This window comes from Poecilia mexicana, unplaced genomic scaffold (genome assembly GCF_051168715.1).
Source record: "Poecilia mexicana isolate PSO_F unplaced genomic scaffold, ASM5116871v1 scaffold_12, whole genome shotgun sequence".
NCBI lineage: Eukaryota > Metazoa > Chordata > Actinopteri > Cyprinodontiformes > Poeciliidae > Poecilia > Poecilia mexicana.
Genome location: NW_028263381.1, coordinates 3,635,944 through 3,656,376, shown reverse-complemented (window position 1 = coordinate 3,656,376; position 20,433 = coordinate 3,635,944). Strand labels below are relative to the sequence as shown.

Below are 20,433 nucleotides of genomic sequence, written 5' to 3'. Positions count from 1 at the left end.
CAGTGAACAGCAGCGTCCGTATTATGCTCCTAATTAAAGAGAGACATCATAGGTTGATTAGCAGTGAAAAGGGCTGTGTTAAAGTAAGATCACCAACCTACAGGAAGCTCCCCGGGGCTCGGCCGGTCACGTCGAGAGGACGAACCTGCTGCCAGGTGATGTTTGTATCCAACAGTGGAAGTTGCGCATCCTGCTGCTGCCGCTGCCGCCTCCCCGCAGCGTTCTGTCCCCGCGGTTCGTGTCCGCCTGTCGGAGGCCTCGTCGCGGCCTCACCGCCTCCTCCACCGCGGCGCCCAGCTGCTCTGTCCGGGTATCCGTCTCGGCGCTGCGCCCTAAGAACCGGCCGAAGATAACCTGATATTTACACCGTCACAGCTAAACGCAGGATCTGCCGCCTCCTGTAAGAGAAGGGAAGAGCGCCCCCTGCTGACACACGGGCGTATGTTTGTGAAGCCATCCTGCAGTGTAAAAACATTCCGTACAAAAAAATCAGCTCATTCTTTAATATGCAGTAATATTAGCCAATATAATAAAATAATACATATATTACTAGATTAACAGCTGTTAATCTAGTAATATATATTGTGAAGAGAAAACGTTTACTTTTTAAATACATATATTAAAAGTTTGTTAGCACAGGTACTTTATTTAGAAATGGTTATTTTTGAGGAATACACTGTTTAGTAGTCATTTCATAAGTGTTATTTCAGTTTATTAATATGTTTTAACTGTTTTGATGGGCTGACTTCATGTCAGGCCATAAGGCAGACTGCAGACAAATCCTGTTCAATTAAATTGACAATTTGCTCAAGCTTTATGTGTGACCAGAGGTAGGTACTGGTAATTACTTGAGTAACTTTTGTGAATGATATTTAAGAGAAATTATTTTGTGTATATAGAAAATGTTTTAGGTCTTTGAGTTCAGCTCATGAAAAATGGGAGCAAAAACAAAAGTGCTACGTTCATATTTTTGTTCAGTGCATGTTAAAAGATGAAATATTGCCCTTTTTTAATTTTGATTAATTTTTGTCCTGTACTCCCTTGAAGAAACCCTGTTTAGCAAAGTAGCCAATGATGGGTTACAACGTACTTACAATTCATTGCTAAAGTAAATCTGTGTAGGTCACCGGGCCCCAGTTGGCCCCCATCTAGAACAGCCCATGCCTCAACCTGGAGATGGCGCTTTGACAATAGTAATGTATCATTCTGAGCTTATAAACGAAATGAGTGCCAACTCTACTTCTATAAAAGAAGTTTATTGTGCAATAGCATTACAGGTCCATTGGAAACATGTCATTGTAGGAAATCGACATGGAGGAAAGGAAACAGTGCAAGGACTCTATGCACAGTGGAAACAGATGGAGACTCAGTGAAAAGGTTGGATGCTGGTTTGACTGACTGGTTGATCTGCTGCTGCAGAAATGAAGTCATTCAGGAAATAAACCAATGAAAATAAAGGTTTTTCATTCAAGTAAACACATATTTCCTTCAAGTTCAAAAAGTTTGGCCCAAAGCGAAATGTACAGACAATTAAGAAAAAAACAACTGATATGTAAAACCATGAATGTAATGTCAAATAATTGTACAATTATCAATAATAAAAAAAAGGCAGTGATGTTTCGTGCATGAATGTCTTGTGAATGTGTCTTCACATCTTAAACTCAAGCTAATTTTAAAATCTCTTCTTCATTGTGGTAAAACATCACATTATTATTATTTTTTTCTCGTGACTAAAAAAGTAAATGACTTTACAAATCTGTGCTGTACTAAAAAATATATTCCAAAAAAAGCTCCAATATTTTCCCGACGCGTAAAAAAATATCCCAGAGTAATGTTCGATCATACGTATAAAAACATGGTGAGCGTGTTCGATGTACAGGTGAGATCATGGCAAGGCGATTCTTCAGAAGACAATCAGTGCCGTTTGTCGAGTCGAGACACCGAGCTGTGGCAGAGGTCAGAGGTCGCTATGTGTGGGCAGAAGAACGGAGGACATGGAATCGCTTCAGAGTCATCCGGATGGAGCCCAGCTCGCGGTTCAGTCTCTCCAGACGATTCTCTAAGGCCACCTGATGGAAGGAAACAGTAAAATGCTTGAAGTAACAACTTCAACCCATAAAGGAAAACGGTAAACATTGTCTTCTCCAGGTTTCAACAACTCAAATTTAAGACTTTTTAAGACTACTACGAATTTAACATTAAAACCTGTATCTCTGCAGAAATGGATAAACTTTGTCCAGCCAACTGGTGAGAAATTTGCACTTACCCATTATAGATGCAAAAAAGCTAGACAGCTAGTAAGTGTATATTAGCAGCTAGCTCTGAGTGGCATTAGTGATGTAATGAAGATGTCTGAGGTCTACTCAAAATTTTGCCCGACAGAAAGGTCCCGCGACAAAAAAGAAAAGAAAGAATGCATTGAATATGGAAGATTAAATAGTCGTGTCAATACAAAATTTAGAACTGCTAATAACGTATTTAAGGCCAACTTAGTATTTAAAAATGAATTCAAGACATTTTAAGGCATTAATTTAGATACATGAACTTTTTAAGCAGACATGGACACCAACATATCAATTCTCAGAATAAATAGATTAGATTAGTTTTAATATATTTTGAGAGTGGCAATCTATTTTATTATTGTGACTAAGATTTTATGATACATTTAATATTGTGCATAATGTTGCATAATACTGATGATTAAATTGTTCTTATGGGATTCTCAGTCTTATCCATATGCTTAAGCAAGAAAACCCTTAAGTGAAATATTTCACTTATTGTTTCAATACACTAATTGTTTCCAATGTTATTTTTAATATAATAAAACAGGAAATTAACTAGTAGTCCGTTTATAATTGTTTTCTGGCATCTCACCTCATCTAATCGGGTCTGCAGGCTCACTCTGCCACCTGCTCCAGGCATCCTGCTCAGAGCTGCCTCAATCTGCACACACACACACACACGCGCACGCGCACACACACGCGCACACACACACAGACACACACACACTGATAAAGCAGTGAACACACTGAAACTCATTAGATCAGAATAAAGGCAGGAGGAGGGATTGAAATGAGCGACCCTATAAACCTCTTATGTAACCAGCTGAACGCGTGGTTAGAGCCGCACCTTTAAATTTATCCTTTGGAGATTAAAAAATAAAGGAACTAAGATGCATCAGACTCTCCAACACACCTGCAGTTTCTCCTGCGTCAGTTCATCAAACAGTCTTTCGGCCTCAGTCAGTGACTGGGTTCTGTCCAGGGCCAGCAGAGCCGGGTCCTCTGAGGGGTCCGGCTGCTCGGGGCCGCCGCCGTCCCTCTGCTGCTCCCAGCCCAGCTGGGTGCTTTTGTCCAGTGGCTCCATACGGCCCCAGGGCTCCGGCTCCTGGCGCTCTGAGGAAATAAAACAAATCAAAAACAACAGAAGAAGAATCTACATTTATAATCAGACACAAATAATAGGTTTTCAGAAAGGGCGGATTTCCAAATGGTTAAAGGTTTCGTTTCTCAAACAAGGCGTAAAAACAAAAATAACTTAGATGTGTTCTAAAATAAATAAACATGCCCAGAATACAATAGTAGAAAACAAAATAAAGCTTTAAGCTAGCGTGTCCCGCCCACCAGGGTTTCTAGGATTTTGTGCGTTACCGTTCTCTTCTGCTGATGTGAAGTGGAGTCTCTTCCTGGGACTGCTGCTGTGGAACGAATGCCGTCTCCTGTCAGCGTGTCCGTCGCTGTGTGGACCAAAACGAGACGGTTCAGTGAGTGTGTCTTAAAGCCACCTTTACAGGACTTACAGGAACAGAATGCAAACAGTATTTACAGCCATGTCATGATAACTTATTTGTGGACTAACCAGACAAAATGTGTTAAAAAGGGCAGCAATCTAACGCCTTCTGGTCAAATGCAACTTCCCAGGCTTTATGTAATGAAACCAACTGTTTTTGGGTTGGAATGCAGAAATGATAAAACAGCATCTTTTGCTAACTTGTTTATTTTAAATGTCGCTATAAACCCGAACTGTTCTTTACATTAAATGACGTTCCTCAAAAAAACTAAAATCAAACTGCAGCTGTCTTCATTTTGTATCATATCATGCCATATGCCATGCCATCATCCTCTGTCGCCTGCATGATGTTTCATTTCTCACCTTTGGAGCAGGTGCTCCTCTCTCGGCATCAAGTGGCCAAAAGCAGTGGAGTAGTTCTCTGTGGGGCAGCGTTTAGGGCTGGACATGGCAGACAGGGGTGTGAGTAACGTCTCCCTCTTGGCTAAAAAGAAGAAGGAAGGAAGGAAGGTGGAGATGTCATGACTGCCATACAAACATGCAGATTTGGATAAATGTCCTATCTTGTAGTAAGACAAGGTTTCTACAAGTTTCACCAACTCAAATTAAAAATTTAAGACCTGAATCACGACAAATGTACAACAGAAAATTTCATATCCTGCCAATAAATCTGTTTATATCGACGGTAGCTGCAGCAAAGCAAGCTAGCTAGCTAGGTAACTTGTTTTTATTAAGTATTTATAGCAATCAGTAAAACATTGGCATAATACAAACAACAAAAAAAACATCCTAGGTTGAATTTTATACATAAAAAGCGCAGAGAAAATATAAAGAGGTTATAAGATATTACTGTAATAAATTTACAGTATTATTTGGATTATTGGATGAAGCAGTGAGATAATATCACCAATTCAAGTCTTTCATGAAAATGAAGAATAAAGGTCTGTTAGTACTGAACTTTGTGATATTAGCAGCTAGCTGATGGTAGCCTCAACGGCCTCGAGTCACAGAACGCAATGAAGACGACTAAAATTAAAGATCACAAAACTTAAGACCTGTGATTATCATATTAAGGCCAAAATACACTTAAAAATGTGAATCTAAGACATTTTAAGGCCTTGCCAAATAAATGTAAGACTTTTTAAGGATGAACGAGTCCCTGTAAGAACTTACTTGGAGTAGCAGTAGGGATGTTTCTGTGAGCTGCAGGTGGCAGTGACGAGGACCGGTGGCCCTCGGGGGACAGACTCCTCTGAGCCCTCAGCAGGGCTGCAGTCCTGTCTGCTGCACCGCGACTTCTCAGGGCCCCACCGTCGGCCCCCATAGCTGCCGCTCCTCCTGGTTTCGTGGTCTCCGTCTCGTCCAGTACCAGGTCAGGTCGCTTCCGGACCGGATCTTTGTGTTTCCGCTCCACAAACCCAACGGTGGCCCTCTGATGGCCGACCCCTGCAGACACACAAATAAATTAAATTCTACAGACCGAGCAGGTAGCAGCTGTGTTTCCTGCGCTGAGTGAAATAATAATTCTGCAGAAATTCTGTTGGACATATTTGGTGCATTTCAGGATGAAAAATGAACAAAGTGCCTCCAAGACAATTTTACTTTTATTTGTATGTGGAAAAATATGGGAAGTTACATTGTTTACTGTGACTTTAAGAACTATTCATACACTTTAAAACTTTCCATTTTTTAACTACAATGTATTTTAATTAGATGTTATCTGACAGGCCACCAAAAAAGTGGCTCAATAGTTTTTTTTTTAACCAGTGAAAATCTGAAATGTGCTCTGTTCTCTTTTGGGATCTCTGCAATTTTTATGAATTTATAGACATTTGCTGATGCAGAACAGCTGAAGTTTAGTCAGATGGGATGCAGAGAATGCATGAATGTCATTTTTCAAGTCTCCCCATTGATTCTCAATTGGATTTAGGTCAGGACTTTGACTAGGCCAAGAGTCTACGACCTGCAGCTCCAGAGCTCCGGTTGGCTCTTAATAACTTTGGACAAGATTGATAAAGAATGGAGCAACGTTTGAACATTTAAAGATAATAAACAAATGCTAGTTTGAATAGTTTTTTTTATGTCCGTAGTTTAAGGAATATTTATCAAAGTACTTTTTTGTTGTTTTTAAGTTGTAAATTGATTGTTTTGGAACATGTCCTGTGATATTTCAACATTTTATTGAAAGAAAAAATTTATTAATTCTCTTTCATGTAAACTTTATTTTATTTTAAAACCTAAAAACAAAAACAAAAATTGTTTTTCTGTTTTTCTTTCATCTAAAACTCAAAAGAAATTTCCTAGAGTAGATGTAAAAAAAAAAAAAAAAAAAAAAAAGCTATTTGGTATTAGTAAGTAGTTCAAAATCGATGACAACAACATTTCTGTTGTAGATATTTGTTCTTTTTCTTGAAGGTGACCCAATATTTGTGTTTCTAAATGAGTTTTATTCCACTGGGCTGAGGGAGAAAATGGCTCTTTTCTTCCTCAGGGCCCCTGAGGGTCCCTGTGCAGCTGTGTGAGTGTGGGGCTCACAGGGGGCCCGGGTCTCCGTGGCTCTGGTCTCCTCCAGCTCGATCAGGGCCCTCATCATGGGCGTCAGGGGGCTGGAGCCGTCTCTCCGCCCGGCGCTCTGCTCCTGCTGTCTGCTCTGAGGCAGAGTCTGCTCACACTCAGGTGGAGACGCACACCTGCACACCAGAAAGCGAACCGTTCACACTCACGCTCAGGTCCGGCTTTAACGCCGTGCCCCCGACTCTAAACACACACCTCCAGCTGCCGCCAGAGGAAGAGGCGTCCACAGACGACATGTCATTTATCGGGTAGGGAGATCGCTTGTGAGCATTTGATTGGCTGGCCTGAGTTAGCTGGGAGTTTCTGCCGCCGTTCGGTTGGTCAGACCTCCTCCAGGTGACGTCCGGCTCTACTTTACCTTTGCTGGGTGACAGCAGCAAGTCGGGATGGTGGAAGAGACTGCAGACATATTCAGGACAGTCATTCACTCTGGTTAGTAAGGAAGTGTTACAAACTTTTCTCCTCTCAGACACTGAAACGCTGCGGCTTTAACTGTGAACAACATTTGAAGAGCTCACCCTGCCCCTGAAGGCTGGGCGTTACTGTGGGGGGCGTAGCGGACCCGGGCCTGGTTCTCGTGCTCCAGCTGCAGCACCTGGGACTCCAGCTTTGAGACGACTCTAGGAGAGATTTACAGAGATGGACATGGTCATGAATACAGCAGGAAACACCCTCAGGTCATCTGGGTTTATGTGTGGGGAATGACGCAAGTAAGAGTAGAAAAGTATTTGGTAAAAAGGATAAAAGGATACTCCAGTACTGATTAAATGGTTAGAATAAAAAAAATCTATCAAATTAAATCATCAGATGGACCAAAACATAATGTGATGTGGAAACTTTGGTGTTTTAAGAACCAAAGTGAAAGTAATTCATATTAATAACATAATCACGAAATAACAAAAGCTGCATTCCCATTTACCATATAATTGCATAAATTGGATTTACAAAAATAATTTTGATTAATGGACACATGCCTATTTAGAAAAAAACTAACATTTTTAATAAAGTTTTTGCGCTAGGTTGAGGTGGTTTTTAGATTTTATCGAAATGAGTGTAATTTGCAAAACTGCAATGCAAACTATTTTCATGTCATACAAGTCACGTGATCAACAACCGCATGTTACTACTGGAGGAAACGACAAAGAAGACAACAGGAAGTGGTAGTAGAATTAATTCTGAATGAATTATCATGTGAACAAACTTACTGATTTTGATTACCTTTCTTATTTAAGAAACACTGCAGTGCAAAATTGATTTTTTTCCAACATGAGCGGAAATGGACAAAGGTTTGCAAACATTTGTAATGGAAATGTGGCTGAAATCAGGCAAAAGAGACACTTTTCCAAATCAGTTTCTTTAAATACAAAATATATGAAACCTTAATGAAAACTACAGATGTGTGCCTGATGACTATTTTGGTTAAAACATTATTGTTCTTCATTCAGTGAAGTTACTCGTAGGGGACAGAGTATACAGAAATGTTACTTGAGTAAGAGTAGTGAAACGCCATAATAAAATTACTCAAGTAAAAGTAAAAAGTACAAGTAAAACCACTACTAAAACTACAAGTTTTCCAAAAAGTTAAAAATGTAGCTAGTTACTGCCCAACTCTGCATACATCTTAATTTTGTAGAAGTCAAAATTAATTGGATTATATATTTTTTAAAAAGTTACAAAATCTAACCAGTCTGTGTTACCTCTTCAGCTCAGATATCTGATCGTTTGCATCGACTAGCTTGCTCTCTGCTGACACCAGGTTGTTCTGTAGGAACAAAAACAGAAGTAGCACCTGAAGTTAGTGAAATGTGACTTTACCTGTGTGGAACTTAATGCCATGTTAAAGGATGAGGTTTGTAATGAGATATATGAGACAGATTACATTAAATCTGCCTAGCTGCGTCGCTATCACATGACCAAACAAAACCACATAAAACCCAAACAAACAGCAACATTACGGAAATAAACATCAACTATTATTATTAGTACTGTCTCACTTATGGGATTGATGCCAATATTAAAACAAAAAGACAAATATCGGCTGATACTGAGGTTAATGAAGATGTGACATAATGTTACAATACCAGAAGAAATGACTTTACCTTTGCTGCTTCGTGTACCTTCATTAGAGAGTCGTATTCCTTCAGTAGCTGAGGGGAAGAAAGTGAAGTGTTGTAAATTACGGCTGCCAGTTAACAGTTGTACAAAAAAACTATTAAATTCTTCCACTGGTGTAAAAACCTTGTCATTTTTTTCTGTCTTTATCAAACATTTATTATTCAGGGTATCACTAAACTTCACACAGTAACTGTATTTAATCATATCTTCGCATTTATTGATATGTATTGATGCTCCCTCTGCCCAGTGGACAAAAAAAACAAGTAAAATTAACAATTATCTCAAACATGGCGGTTTCGTTTTTGAAAACGAATTCTAATATTAAAATGAAATATCAGAATTCTTATCCAAATAAAAAAAATTATCACAATAATAAATGATAAAACAATACAATAAACGCCCACCTTTAATATTTACTCAGTAATTTAGAAGAAAAAAGGGTTTTTGGTTTGAAAATGTTTATTTTGTTGCTATATATAGCAACAAAATAAACTACAATTTAATTGTAATTTATTTTTCTTTAAAAAAATAAATTACAATTAAATGTGATTCATTTCTATTAATTAACCCTGCAGTTAACTCAATCAGAAGTTTGCTACTATTGTTCACATGATATCTGATCTTTATGGACTCTGTCAGACTCACATCCTGCAGCATCTTGTACTCCCTCTCCCTCCTGGCCTCCTTGTCGTCTGCCTCCCTGCAGGCTTTCTGCGCCGCCTCCTCCAGTTGACGCACGCGGCTCTTTAAGCGAGCCGCCAGGCTGTCTTTCTCTTTGGCTGAGCGTTTGCTCTCTTCCAGCCGCTGCTGCAGGGAGTTCACGGCGGCTCCGGCCACGGCGTAGCGCTCCGGCCATTCGGCCTGTGAAAACAAAGTCACTCGTATTCAAAAGCAGCCCAAAAACGGCATAGCTTCCTCTGTTCGGCCTGCTAGCTTCTTGCTATCTCTGCTTTGCTTGTTTAGGAAATTATGATAAGTTCCCTCAAGGTAATGAGCTGCAAATTTTGTATGAAAATGTTTTTGCAGATACCAGGTGTTTCTCCAGCAACATGTTTGTTGCCTCCAGTTCCTGGATGCGACCTGTTGCCTCAGCCAGAGCTTTTTCTAGATGTTTGCACCTGCAGATAAACAACAGGATGAATAAAATGAATCTAAACTGTAAACATTTATCATTAACATTGCTAATCCCTTTATACATGTTCTCAAATGCATCTAAAAAAACTTATACTTTTGGCTTTTGCTCGTTTTTCTGGCTATTTTATGTTTCTGCTGACCTTATCTGGTTTGCAACAAGGCAAAAAACACGGCTGTGTGAATGACTGCAAACCTCTCTGTCAGGGCCTGATTGCTCTTCTCTAGATCCTGAGGCAGATCTCGGAGTTTGAGTTTGTCTCGCAGGATCTGGATCTCAGACTCGTAGTAGGCCTTCAGATCTGCGATGTGTCGCGAGTGTTTCTCTCTGAGGTTCTGCCGCAGTCTGGGGGGGAAAAGGGAAGGAAAAAAGAAACTTGAGTCACTTTCATGTTATAACAAGGCGCAAAACTTATTAAAGCAAGAATTCTGTACCCAGTTAAACCAGAAACCTTCATGTTATAACAAGACGAGTTTTATGTCTTGCAATAACAACAAATATAAGTTTTATATCTCGCTTTAACGAGAAACTTCTTCTTTATATTAAGATTTTAAAAAACGCTCCTCTGACAGTTTATGAACTTTAAAAAGGCAAAAGAAGGGATCACTGTGACCTTTTTTATTTAAATGAGAACACATTTCATTTAAATAAAGGCAGATAAAACAAAACTCGTTAAAACGAGAAAACCTTCTCGTTTTAACGAATTTTGTATGTCGTTACATCCAGAAACTCTCATGCTACAGCGACATAAAACTTCTGAAACCAAGAAACTTTCTTGTTTTAACGAGAAACTGTCAGAGGGACAAGATAAAAAAAATACACACCTCTGACATATTTAGGTTATAAAGAGACAGAAAACTCATCATGACAATGTTTTCTCGCTTTTGTGTCTCATACCCAGAAACCTTCTCGTTATGAAATATAAAACTCGTAAAAATGAGAAACTTTGTCGTTATAGCAAGACATATTTCTCACTATGATGAGAAACTTTTTGCTATAGCAAAAATATAAAAATACACCTGTGACAGTTTACAATTCCTCTGATGTTTCCTATTTAAAACTGGGAACATATTTTGATTATAACAAGATATAAAACTCGTACAAACAAGAAATATTCTTGTTTTATTGCTATAACGACAAACATTTTTTTCTATAGCAAGTTACAAATACTTGTAACTTGATTGTTTACAAGTTTAGTGTAAGTTTACAAGCTTGGTGACTGCTGAAATCAGGCAGTGAATATTTTCTACAAGGTGTCTGTAACATCAGACTCACAGAGACAGGACGACGGGGTCCTCCAGGGACGAAGCTCTGTCCATGTGCGGACTGGCTGACGGCGGTTGCCCGCCTTCAGGGGCGGCGCCGGGCTTCAAGGTGCTGGTGTAGGTGCGGCTCCCCTCTTCCTCGCTGGCTAACGGCGCACTCGCCCTGCGCTGCTGACTGCTTTCTCTGACCGCCAGTGACGGATTCCCTCGAGAACTTTGCGTCTTAGCTGGAGGTTGTCCAGCAGCTGAAGCGCTGGACACGTCAGAGACGCAGTCGGTGTCTCCAGGACGGGGGCTGCCCTCCGCCATGCTGTCGGGGGTCATAGAGGTCCCCAGTCTGGGGTAGGGGTGTGGCGGAGGGGCAAACGACGGGCTGCTGAAGTGAGAAGGTGAAGTGAAGCCAGATGTTCGATCCGACTGCTGCGTGCCGGCCGCCGGATCCAATGTCAGCACCTTAGCAACGGAGATATGAGGTTAGCAACGGACCGAGTCGGATCGTTTTCTACAAAAGTCAAAAGTTTAGAAGAGGTAAAAACAGATTTGGGTCTCTGAATGAAAAGACAGACCTGTGGTGACAGAGGGCTGGATGTGACAGAACCTTCCCAGTCGGTTTGTTTACAGTCTTTATGTTTGTTCTGGTAGATTTCTCTGAGGGACAGCCGCGGCTCCTGGGATGGAGTTTGCTGGAGACACACAACCATCCTCAGCTTTTAATCCAACTCAACTTTTTCACAAAAACACTGTCATTGCAACGTTTTTACATTCTTTAAGGATGTAAAAATTAACTGAGTAAAAACATGAAAAGTTTTGAAGTGCTATAAAGCACACTAATCATCTTTATTTCATTTGTTTTGCTACAAAACCAGATGTAGTTATGATTATTTAATTTCCCTTTGGGATTAATAAAGTATTTTTGACTTTGAATTGAATTGAATCATTGTCTTCGGTTAGCAATTGCTACACAAACATTTGCAAGAAAAAAAAAAAACTTGGAAATTTCCGAGTTTCAAAAGTCGATTTTGTTTTTTTTACTTTTGAAACTCTGAGATTTTCAAGTTTTTCCCAGAAAATTTTCTGAGATTAATCTCAAAATTTCAGTTTTTTTCTATAAAATGTTCAACTTTTCAAACTCTGAAATTTTCTTGATTTTTATTCTAATGAATTTCTGAGATTAATCTCAAAATGTATTTATTTTTTCCTAAAAACTTTTCAAACTTTGTTTTGCCTGTCCCCCAGTTTTCCTATATACAACGGCCCGATACGCTGTGGTAAATAGAACTGATGTAGAGATCTGAATCTTCTTTATCTGGAGGTGTGTTTTGGCGCCACCTTCTGACTGGTACTATTATTGTCCCCGTCAGCACATACAGTCAACATATGAGCGTCATGTGGCTCTTTTACGGGGCAGAAACAGACGTCGACGTTTACGTGGCGTAGGACAGCCGGGTGGACTGGGAGGTTTGAATTTGGCTGAATGTGACTGAGCTGGTGACTCACAAGACTCATGGAAGCCTCTTGCAGAAGGAGATACGCTCCGCTGTCAAAGCTGTCCGGAAGGGGCCGATACAGATCGCATTCGTTCAGACGCCAGTAAGTCAGACCTGAGACAGACACAATGAAAAGTCTGTAGAGTGCTTTTTCACATTATTCATCCATTCATTTGCATGTTTATGTCAGTGTAGGCCACTACACCGACATAAACATGTCGGTGTAGTGGCCTACACTACACTACTGATACTGTAGTGGTACACTGGTTGAAGTTCCAAAAACTGGAACTTCAACCAGTTCCAGTTATTAGTGTGTCGCCAAATTACACAGTTCAATCCTGCAAAATGTCATGCAAAATCAGCAGACCTCCACATTACTTTGCAGTAATGTGAGTTCCTCAAGTTTTTCTGAAGAACGGTTAAAAAGTTTGAGTTTAAGTGATGATAACTCCAACCTGCAGGTGGCAGTGTTTTCTTTTACGACACTGTTGCGTCAGTCTTACTTGGTGTCAAGTTATAGTCCGCAATCAATACGGCAAGCAACAAAAAGTTACATTTAACGTCACACATAGGTGCAAATGTTGCAAAATTCCTTGCAAATATTCTTTTAAATATCAGAAAAAAAATCTGACAAATTCTGGACAGACTGAACAATGTGAAAAGATTTTCAATATTATTTTATTTTTAAGAAATACTTATCGAATGCAGATTATTATTCATGGAGTCTGCAGGAGACGCAGAACGATCCTCAGCTTTTGATTCGGCTAATGATGAATTAGCTGAATTAATTTGTCATTAGTTGACAATTTAATTAGTTGACTGGCCAGAATAAATTCTGGCACAACCGGCCCTTTAGGAAGATTTATGACCTCCATTTGGCCCAAAATGAGGATGAGTTTGACCTCCTGGTGTGGGCCAGTCTAAAGTACTGAGCAGTACTATAAACTGTAAATACACTGAGCATCACTCTTGATCTGAAAATATATCCATGATTCACACTGCTACTGCTGCTCTCTACTGACCTATAATATGATCATAAATGAGATTTTATTCAGTGTCAAAGGAACATAAGACTGCTTTAAGAATCAAATCAAAACTATTGTTATCAGACAGTGTGAAATATTATTATGGTCGCCTCAGGAGTGTATCAATAACTACAGAAGATGAAAACTAAAGTGCATGGTTTCCTTTGGCCACGTCTTTTCTTCTTTTTTTAATCGAAGTCTGTGAATTACCTGAAGCCTCTGACATCAGGCTGTCACTGCGCCGCAGCGGGAAAGAGCTGGATGACAGCCCGGCCGATCGATGCTGAAACACAACGGAGATAAGTGGATGGGACTCAGGAGCAAGAAAAAATGGTTAGAGCAACCAAAGCAGACAAAACTACTACAAATGTTGGTCCTAGAAGGTGAGCTGTTAAAATACCTGGTCGTGAGAATCTGGTTTCTCCAGCAGACTCTGCTTGCTGTGAGGTAACTCCTGGTAGTCTGAGGTTTGTGCTATGCCGATTCCTGCCTTTGTCTTCCTGGCTCTGAGTTTCTGCCTCTGGGCCCAGGAGGTCAGCTGCTGGCTGCTGCTGCCAAAAAGATGGAGAATACGCTTTATTTTTAACTAAAAACATGCAACTTCATTCTCCATTTCCCCAATCTAACAAATACAAGATGAATTCCATAAAATGATGCAGGTACAGCAGCAACACGTTGATATAATTTGTGGTACATTCTGTGACAAACCCAGCTTCAACCAGTTCCAGTTATTAGCATGAAGAAACCTGCCCACATGGAGCTCATGCGTCCTGTGCTCATTTACTGGCCACCACAGTTGGAAGCTGAAGCTCATAGGTGGAGCTTTGTCCTTGGAGGCGGGCCTAGGCCCCTTCAACCGTTTTGCACAGCTGAACGGTTGCCACGGGACATTAAAGGACTCAAACATGCATTAAAGAATCAAATCAACACTCCAGGAGTGTTTAACACTGATGTAAAGTGCAAAAACATTAACTTTCCATGATGCTGCCCCTTTAACAGGTTAAAGTTTGGACATACCTGGACGTTTTCTGCTGGTACACAGATGGAACAGGTTCATTGACGGCGTTGGGCCGCTCACTGGAGAAGTCCTGCTGGTACTCTGCCAGAGTCGTCTGCATGTCTTCCTGGAGGATGCTGGTCCACCTGTGCTTCCGCCCTGCGTCGCCGTCCTCCCCGTCTTCATCAGGAGTCACCCCGGGTTCGAAGCCAGTCTCCCACAGCGTTCCATAGCCGCTGCTGAGCACCGTGGTGGTCCGCTCCTCCCCCTGGTTGGCGGTCTCCAGCCCGGGAGGCGGAGGGGACGGGGTGCTGAAGGGTGTGAGGATGGGGGCTCCCAGGCTCTCGTTGTCACTTGGCACGTTTTTGGGAAGCGGGCGTTCACTGGAGATAATGGAGAAGATGCAGTCTTTAGCGTCTGGGGACGTTTTGGTGATGGAGGGGAACTCCGTCTGCGGCTGACCGCTGCTGGTCTGGCGGTTCTGGAGCTGAACCAGGGCCTTAATCTCATCCTGAATCAACTAAACAAAATAAACAAAAAACAAAAAAAAACAAGATATTTAAAAAGGAGAAGAAAAAAATTTTATCACATGAAAGAACTCGATAGCATACGTTTGCTTACCTGTATTTGGCACTGATATTGTTCTTGCTGAGCAAGTATTTGCTCTTGGTATTGCTTTTCAACCAGCTGAAACAAATGCAACCATCGACCCTGATGAAGACAAAAACCGTTTGACAAACAATCAGTTTGTAACTTGAACTTTTAAACGGTTAATCTTGTTTAGTGTTAATATTTCCTAACTTCAAAGGTGCACAGCTTCTAAAGTTTTCCATTGTAATATTTTAAGCTGCCACTTCATCCAAATGCTCTAAAAAGAACAAAATGTCTGGCAAACATTCTTAGAAGCCAAACTATAAGGAGCAACTATTGCAATGGAACGATAAACCAGTTAGAATTCAATTATTCAGAGGAAGCAGAAAAATTTGATACGGGTTTGTTTTCTATTATGGGCTGTTGAAAAAAAGGAGGAGTACGTTTCTGCTGAAAAACTCAAAAATTTGGTGATTAGATCTCAGAAATTGTCTTGAAAGGCAAGAAAATTTCTGAGTTTGAAAAGTCAAAACAATTGCAAGGAAAAACTAATTTTGAGATTAACCTCAGAAATGCTCAAGAAAAGATAAACATGGAAATTTCTGTGTTTCAAAAGTGAAACATTTTCAAGTTTTGAAACAAAGTTTTTTCAAGAAAATTTCTGAGATTAATATCAATATTTTTTTCTTGCAAATTGAAAATTTCTGAATTTTTTTCTTATGAATTTTCAACTTTTGGGGCTCATAAATTTCCTTGATTTTTCTAAAAAAAAATTCTGAGAATAATCTCAAATTCTTTTTGTGTTTTGGCAGAAATTTACACCTCATTTTTCCCCCCCCCCCCATCTACAACGGCCCTCAGACCCCATCATAGTTTTCACACACTAACACTGAGGAAGTCATTTGGATTTAAAATCTCCAAAGTTGCTATTCACATTATGAATATCTCTGAGCACCGTAAGAGGTCTCTGTTTCTGAAAGCAGGTGTTGGGACTCTTCGTTTTGTGTTCATATTAATTAATGTAATGCATTTGAATTCCTTTGCAATATTAACCAACCCTGGATTTTCTTGACATGTTATTAGAAGGCTGGGTAAAAGAACTTCCATTTATTTTTGCAAACATCTTTTCTCTGCAACGTTTCTTATATCTTGTATTTACTGTTGGCTCCAGTAAATATAAATTAAAATGGATAAGGGGCAACAAAAAAACACGTAAAGCAACCATGTAAAGGGTTGTGTTATAATTGTTAGAACCATGCAGCAGACTAAATGTGACTTGTTTTCAGAAATAATACCAGTTCAGATGATGCATCCTTGTTGGTCCCAACAGACTGAGAACAGTCATCCTTCCACACAATTTTACCTTATGGCTTGGATATCAGCCATTCATTGAAGAATCTAGCTGAGGAATCATCACGGTAAATAATGAGACACAAAATACACACTAAAAAAAGTTTAAAAATCAAACATTTACTTTGAGACAGAAAAAATTTAAACTCATGAAAGTGCAACGTAAAGATAAATCACAAGGTTTTCTTCAAAGCAAATTGTTTAAAGTGTATTTCTCTGATAGAAAAGATGCCCATCAACAACAGAAACCCAATACCAGGTATGACTGATTTTGTAGTGAATGTAAAAGCAGAATGTAACTACTCATTTCTTAAGAAAAAAATGAAATACTTCTGAAATTAATATGTCAAATGAATGTTCAACGCAGAAGAAAAAAGATGGAGTAAACACTGCTACTTCCCCCAAAGAGCTGGAATGCAGTGGAAGTGAGTTTGTGTCATGAGAGGAAACAGGGCAAAAAGGCAGATTTTCATGGTTTACCCTCAACTGTTTACCAAATAATGAAAAGCAATCATATCAGTGGCAAAATAATAGAGCAAAAAAGTGGCTTGTGGATAAACTCCATTAGCAGCTCGTTCCCCCAGACACCGAGTTTAAAGGGATAGTGACCTGCTAAGAACAATCACTTCAGGTTGAACTGAACTGCGTCAGTGTTTCCCCTGCGCATCACTTCCTGTGTATGAAAACTTCAGCTGCAGTGTGGTAATGTACCAGTACTATGGGCTCTCTGCAGATGTGTGTGCATGTGTGTGTGTCTGCAGAACTGACAGGTGCGATCCACAGAAAAAACTAAAAGTGACAGCTCAGAGGCGAGGCTGTCGGCTGCAGAAGAACAACTGCTAAAGCAGCAGTTCCTGGCTTCACTTCAGACAGCACCAGCGTGTGCTTAGGACCTCATTTGCATACTGTCTGTGTAGTTTTATCTTTCAGGCTGTGTGATTAACTCCCACCTCACAGTCCTTCCAGATCTCTGGGTCTGTTTCTCCGCTGCTCTGAATCTCCTGCACCAAGGCCCTCAGGGTCTCCAGGGAGCTCGGGTTGATGAATGGCAGCGTCTTCCCATGCTCAAATGCTTCATCTGTGCTCAGACAGAGGTTCCTACGACAACATTACACTGAAATTACTTATAAGATACAGGAAAGCAAATTTAAAAGACAGACTAAGGCTTTTCTGGTATCATTTTTCTTTGCAAAATGATGCAAAGAATAAAAAAAGGCAAAGAAAATTTTAAGAAATGAAAAATTTTACAACCGTGGTAAGGATATGTCTTATAATCAAGATTCTCATTTAATGTGAATATTTACAAACTGTTACACCAAAACCAAGTATAGGATATATCAAAACATTCCTCAAGCAAGAAAATACGACTGTCTATTAGAAAAAAAGGAGAGTAAGTTTTTGCCAAAAAATCTCAGACATTTTTCTAGAAAATAAAATACTAAATATTTCAGGAAAAAAAACTTTGAAATTTGTGAGTTTTAAAGTAACAGATTTTCTACAAAAATAATTTTAAAAACATGTTTTTACTTTTGACACATTTTTCATATTAATCTCAAATTTCCAAAGTTATTTCTTGAACATTTTCAACTTTTCAAACTCAAGTGTTTCCTTGTTCTCTCTAGAACATTTCTGAGATTGATCTCTAAATTCTGAACTTTCCTGGCAGAATTATATATACCAAAAAACTTTGTGTGACTATACGTAGGTACGCACTAATATTACTGGTGCTGGTAAAAAAAATCTAGAATGAATATACAAATAAAAATGTATTGCTAAATGTACATAAGAGGCACCAATAAAAACAATATTGAACTGTTTACGACAGTAATAATATTGAACCTAGCATTTTCAGACAGTCTGAGTGTGAGGATTACTGGTGTTGAGCAATCTGGTGGCCAATGGGAGATCACTATTATTACACGTTCTTTTATCTCACAATTATATGCTATTTGGTGCTTGTTGTTCACATATAGAACCAAAAGAAAACAACAAAAAAACAAACAAACAAACGACTATGGTAGCATTGTGGCAATATGAGAAAAGGTTCAAGTACTTTTCCAAGGCGCTTTAGGTGATTTTTTCTTGAACTTTTTTTTTTTTTAAAACAGCTGCAGTTTCACAACTGCAAAACCCGCTTCACAGCTCACGCTACAGTTTACAACATGACTTTCATTTCCTTCATTACAAATTAATGCAGCTCATGACGTTTTCTGACAAGATTAATAAGAAACAGGAAAAAAATAGCAATAGGAAATAAATCCATTAATCTCATGGTAAATTAAAACTAGCTCAATCATTTCCATTTGTGTGATGTTTTCTGTTTTCTCTCTTTCAACCGAAAATTGGAATTGGTGCTTTGGACTTTTTTTTTTTTCCTGAAGAACAATTTTGTTTACAGCAGCGGTTTCATAATTCATTTTATTTGTTGTTTTGTTTTTTTTATTTTGGATACTTAAAATGTCTTCCCGTTCCAGTGTTAAAAGCTTGTTGATGTTTGAGAATATGTTCTCTTATTATTACCTATATACTATTGTATCGTTATCTCAAAACAACAATATCAGGGTTTATCGCAACAACTTCTGGGACGATTCAGTGTCCAGCAAAATTTGTTATAGTGACAGGCCTAACCAGAACATCTGAATAATTTAACATAAACGCAGATTATATCCGAAATTGCATCTTTTACTCTTTTACACATCAACTGTCAAGTCTCCATTTTTCACGCAGAGCACGGTGTGTGTGAGTGGCAGCACCTGATCCTGTTGCACGCCGGTGTGATGTCCACATGCCTGCTCTCCACGGCGCCTCCCGTAGTTTGGGAGACTGTGTGCCTCTCCTCCAGGACGGCCAGGCCCGAGGCTGACGTCCCCTCGGAGGACACCAGGGAGGTCTCGCTCTCCTTTCCTCCATCTCCGTCGGCGCTGGCGTGGCAGTGGCTCAGAGCCCCCGAGCTGGACACGTCCTCGGAGATACTGTCATCCGTGGACATGTTTACGGGCCCATCTGGAGGGGGTCTCTCTGACAGCTGAGAGCCAAAACAAAGAGAAAACAGGGCTGAGTTGGAGTGAGCGTCTGAAGGCGCTGCACAGCTGTTGCAACAGTGCCAGGAAAAGCCTCTGTAACCTTGGTTTAGGTGAGCACTATCAGTAAATCCCAGAATTACTATACAGCCGCGATATTTACACGTAACATGTCCGGTAAACATGTATTAAAACAAACAACAAAAAATAAATAAATAAATAATAAAATGACGTTCAGGTGTCAGTGTGACGCATTAGCATCAATCTCTGAGTTTTAAGCATCAGGGGTTACGTTTCCTTTAATTTAAAAGCTAGCCTGAATACGGCATGTTTAATTAATGTACTGCTAATTAAATTAGCAGAAATAATTAACGCAGAAGAGGCAGGCAATATCACAATATATTATTAGGAGCACCATTAGCTTTCAGAGCTATAATGTCTGTAGCACCGACACTTAAAGTTGCCAGTCCTGAATCTGTTGGACAGAGGTATCCAGCTGCAGCTAACAACACCTGCAACTAACGAGCCTTTCAAATGGTTAGCCAGTTAGCTCAGTTTGGCTAAGTTGGTGTATTACAGGTTAAGAAACACAGAGACAAGCAGGACAAGACTAGTAGTAGCATTCAACTGCAAACCGCTTCACAAGACCAGGCAGTGTGGCTAGTACAGCTTACACCAAATAATAGTTAACCTACCGGTTGGTTTCTAATGTTATTATATCCATATTTCTCTGAGAGTAGTCGGACTCGCTAGCTGTGAGCTGGTTGGCTGCTGCACTGCAGTGTTCGCTGTCCGCTGAACGTTTACAGCCCCCAACGCCATTGGTCAGAATGAGATCTGAAATACAGACGCGTGATTGGTTAGTATTTTCACATTTTATTTCTATTGGTCGAGGGAGAAGATAAGGAGTGTATAAATACCGGGCCAAACTGATAGGCGGACAACTCCAACTAAAGGATGCTAGAATCTTATTTTGACGAATAGCTGTTATTTATACTATTTTATGCAGACCCTAAAACACTGCTTTTGAATTCTGATGGAGTTTTGATGTCCCACCAAAATAAATGTTTTACTCATACAATTTTTAA

General features: G+C 39.8%; 1 protein-coding gene across 2 annotated transcripts; it reads right to left on the bottom strand.

Moving 5' to 3' along the window:
• Nucleotides 1–1,235: 1,235 nt before the first annotated feature.
• Nucleotides 1,236–20,152, bottom strand: mphosph9 (M-phase phosphoprotein 9). 2 transcript variants are annotated; one of them, XM_088010762.1, is made up of 24 exons: nt 20,041–20,152; nt 19,079–19,350; nt 17,276–17,423; nt 15,006–15,095; nt 14,405–14,904; nt 13,788–13,938; nt 13,598–13,670; nt 12,373–12,476; nt 11,442–11,558; nt 10,886–11,328; nt 9,806–9,955; nt 9,509–9,596; nt 9,124–9,339; nt 8,463–8,510; nt 8,061–8,125; nt 6,882–6,983; nt 6,559–6,762; nt 6,325–6,479; nt 4,963–5,235; nt 4,153–4,273; nt 3,651–3,736; nt 3,196–3,395; nt 2,875–2,943; nt 1,236–2,069 (listed from the first exon to the last, which is right to left on the bottom strand). In XM_088010762.1, exons 2-24 carry the CDS (start codon nt 19,312–19,314, stop codon nt 1,968–1,970), a joined length of 3,741 nt encoding a protein of 1,246 aa, XP_087866888.1. In that variant the 5' UTR covers nt 19,315–19,350; nt 20,041–20,152; the 3' UTR covers nt 1,236–1,967. The 2 variants fall into 2 exon arrangements, with proteins under 2 accessions (XP_087866888.1, XP_087866889.1); XM_088010763.1 differs by having other exon boundaries at nt 13,788–13,935.
• Between the last annotated feature and the right edge of the window lie 281 nt (nt 20,153–20,433).

Bases quoted from the DNA above. Each gene is read 5' to 3' on its own strand.
- mphosph9 (XM_088010762.1), bottom strand. From the start codon at position 19,314: ATGTCCACGGATGACAGTATCTCCGAGGACGTGTCCAGCTCGGGGGCT. The intron at 11,329-11,441 runs GTCTGTCTTTTC...TCCGTTGCTAAG, and splicing joins CCAGCCCTCTGTCACCACAG to GTGCTGACATTGGATCCGGC. The intron at 8,126-8,462 runs GTAAAGTCATTT...TTGTTCCTACAG, and splicing joins AGGTACACGAAGCAGCAAAG to AACAACCTGGTGTCAGCAGA.